Here is a 3544-nt window from a genome sequence, read left to right on the forward strand (position 1 = left end):
TGATGGAGGAGAACTCCGGGTAGGTCCGCAACTCGGGAGGCTCCGTCCGACTTGTGCTCGCGTGAGAATGGGGGGTGGTACCTGCAAAGACACTCCGATGCCTAAGTTAGCAAGAGTGCAAGCAGGTCTTAGAGAGTATTGGACTTAGAGATACCTGAGGGAGTGTCAGTGTATTTATAGAGATGAGCCAATAACCACCGTTGGTGTAGTGCCGTATCTTTAGGGTGGTAACCGTCCCCATTATCTTGGGGAGGTTAAGATATGGCTTTATGAGGCGGTTAGAGAGATTTTAGTGGCGGTTACTCATCTGAATGAGTGTTTATCTGCCAGCTAATCTTTCATCCGACCTCTTCTGACCAAGTCGTGGTTGATACCGACTTCTTACGTGAAGGTCGGTACTTAGCTAGGCTCTAATCCTTTGGATTAGGCCTTTTAGTTAGACCTGGGCCTTTGTATTGGGGCAGGGTATGAACAGTTATTATATTATTTATAAAATTCTTGTTATTTCTATTTATATGAGCTCTATTTTTTTATTTTTTATTTTTTCAACTGTTTGCTTGATATTATACATTTTTATAATTGTAATTTTTGTGTATTATGTTTGTTATTATCTTTTTATAATGTGATTTATTGATTCTATTAGGTAAAGCAAATTAAACAAAAATTTAACTATAAATAATAATAATAGTAAAAAATTATAGCATACTAAAAAAAATACTAAAAATACTAAAAATATACTATATTAGAAAGATCATCAAAAATTTTCAGATTTGTTTCAATTACTATAAAGTAAATATTTAATTTTTTATTATTTTTAGTACTCTCTTTTATAATTGTAATTCTCATATCTATATTTTAGTATAATTTTTTATAATATAGATTATGCTTCCATTAAAAAATAAATTAAATAAAATTAATCATAGATAATAATAAAATCATAAATGTTGGATTTCAAATTAATATTAAGAATAAGATTATTGAAAGTACAAGAATAAGAGTACGATATAAAAAAATACTAAAGTACATGCTTTGTTAATATTTAAAAATATATTTTATCTATTTTTTATATATTATTTTTATTTTAGTAAGTAAATATTAATTTTATTATTAAATTAACTAATAAGATCTATTTAAATATCTAAATTAAAATGATAGGATTATATAAAAAAATTATTTAAATTGAGGTCTATTTTAGTAATTTTTTATCTAAAAGTGATTTTGAATAATACAAGCCAAACAACATTTATTTTACTATAATCAATTTTGACACAAAAATTACCAAACATAAATCACTTTAACACAAACTTATTTTTTATCAAAATCAAGATTGCAAAATCAATTTTATGTAAATTCTCATTTATAAACTGTAATCCAAACACACACAAAATAATCACATACAATTATTTTCTGTGCAAAGCTAATTAATGAATATAAATAATGTAGCTTTAAACAAAAAAATTGCATTCCATCGGATAAAAAAATTTGGAACTTTAAATGAAGTTGGAATATAAACAGATCAAAGATTCCAATGTGGTATTCATTTTCTTTGTTGAAAAATTCATGCTCCATTACTTAAAAATTCTCATATGATTTTATTGGATGCAAAATTAAAGATGAGAGGGAATTAGATTAAAATTTTTTGCCGAAGAGCAATTAGAATCCTGGCAATAATAGTGTGGTTCTAGAATTAGAATCTTAGCAATAATAGTGTGGTTCTGGGTTTTTTGCATCAACGGCTCCACACCAGATAAAGACGCCAATAACAACAACATTACAAATATATACATCAGATCAAATAGTAAGGAACATACACAACTCTTCATCGTAAACCATCATCAATCTGTCATTGGAAAAAGAAAAAAGGAAAAAGAAGAAATCACCCGAGGTGGGAGCGTGCCTCTTGAGAGTGATTTGGTGCTGCTGTCTGCTATGAAGACAAAGTTTAAATAAAAAAAAGATAATATTAGAAAATAAAAAAAAGCTATGTGCAAGAATATTAAAATCTTATACCTTTATTTTCTCAGAGGGCTTGTTGGACTTGTTGGACAGTTTGTTGCAAAATGCCCAGAAAATCCCCATAGTTGTAGCAGCTTCCGCCGCCACAAACGCTGCCGTACCTACCTTGGCATCTGCCTCCTCCCTGGTTGCAATCCTTGATCCAGCCCACCATGGCTGTACATGTACGACCGTCATCACATCTTTCACCTTATCCACCATCACCATGTCAACTCTTACCACGAACTCCACTGTGACCACTGAGCCCACCGTTGCCTTAGACTCCTCGACTACCATAGTTGTCGCCGCAACCTCTTCGACTGCCGTAACCCTACTACCATTGCTGTTGTCCCTTTCACCGTGACAGGAAATAAATAGATATAACCGCTCTGTTCTTGTCGCCGCAGCTGCTATGCTCTCCTCTTGCCTACTCACGCTGCATGTGTTTTCTGTGGCAACCGCTCAGTTCTTTCCATCGATTTACTCTCTTTCACCGTTTCCTCCTCTGTATCCACCACCACCACATCAGTGACTACCATGATCTTAGCACGACATCACCAAATGACAGAAAAACTATCCGGTGATAAAGAGATCTGAAGAAGAAGAAAAACAGAAGAGGAGGAGCTGAAGAAGAAGAGAATGAGAAAAAAATAACCTAAATCCCTTTTCAATTTTGATTTTGAATTCAAAATTTAAAATTTTACGCTCACTCTTAGTGGAACTCAACTGTGAAAGGAGCCAATAAGTGTACGAATAAATTGAAACATGGCATGTAATGGATGACATAAGCCAATTAGCCAATAAAAATGTATGTATGAATCATTGTATGTCATGTGGTGAATGATATACATATCATGAACAGTACTTTCATAGCTAAAAGGATTGATACGGTGAAATTCCACTAATTTAAAACCCTCTATTAGAAGAATAGTATTAGATTAGATAGTATTAGATAGTATTAGATTTATGAGAGTAATTGACATAAAATGTTTTCACATAAATATAACACGTGTGATATTTTTTTTTCAAAGTTAAAAAAGACTTTTATTGCATCATAAAAGTGGTACAAATGTCCAAATGCAGGACATGAGATAGAAAAGTGGGGGTTTCCCAAATAAAAAAAACTCACTAAAGGCAAAGTGAACAAAACTGAACTAAACTTAGAAGGGAGAATTGGGAAAAAAACAAAAACCTAAGACAGTGAGTTTAGGCTAGAGAGGTGAACTGTTGCGCCAGGGTTACCGACATTTGAAGCGTCTCTTCTGGCGTTTGCTTTGTGTGCTCAAAGACCCAAAGGTTTCTTGCCTTCCATATGTTCCAACAGATACTTGCCACAAAACCCATCAACCTCTCTCCATCATGTTGCCGCTCAAGCTTTGTCTTCAATTCTTGCCACCATTCAAAGAACTAGTCACCGGTAGGATGTGGAAGGTACAGGTAAATCTGGCTTCTACTCCAAATGTCTTGAGCTTTGTTGCATGTAATTAGGCAGTGGGTGATTGACTCTGATTGTGTGTGACAATAAGGGCAAAGAGAACTTGTACTTGGA

The 3544-nt window shown here is 33.4% G+C and overlaps 1 protein-coding gene across 2 annotated transcripts; it reads right to left on the reverse strand.

The window, feature by feature from the left end:
* Positions 1–1601: 1601 nt before the first annotated feature.
* LOC107472578 (uncharacterized) lies at positions 1602–3531 on the reverse strand. 2 transcript variants are annotated; one of them, XM_021134555.2, is made up of 2 exons: positions 2011–3531; positions 1602–1924 (listed from the first exon to the last, which is right to left on the reverse strand). In XM_021134555.2, the coding sequence occupies exons 1-2, from the start codon at positions 2290–2292 to the stop codon at positions 1877–1879; spliced, it is 330 nt and encodes a 109-aa protein (XP_020990214.1). In that variant the 5' UTR covers positions 2293–3531; the 3' UTR covers positions 1602–1876. The 2 variants fall into 2 exon arrangements, with proteins under 2 accessions (XP_020990214.1, XP_015947577.1); XM_016092091.3 differs by having other exon boundaries at positions 1602–1927.
* Positions 3532–3544: the final 13 nt, after the last annotated feature.

This window comes from Arachis duranensis, unplaced genomic scaffold (genome assembly GCF_000817695.3).
Source record: "Arachis duranensis cultivar V14167 unplaced genomic scaffold, aradu.V14167.gnm2.J7QH unplaced_Scaffold_169709, whole genome shotgun sequence".
NCBI lineage: Eukaryota > Viridiplantae > Streptophyta > Magnoliopsida > Fabales > Fabaceae > Arachis > Arachis duranensis.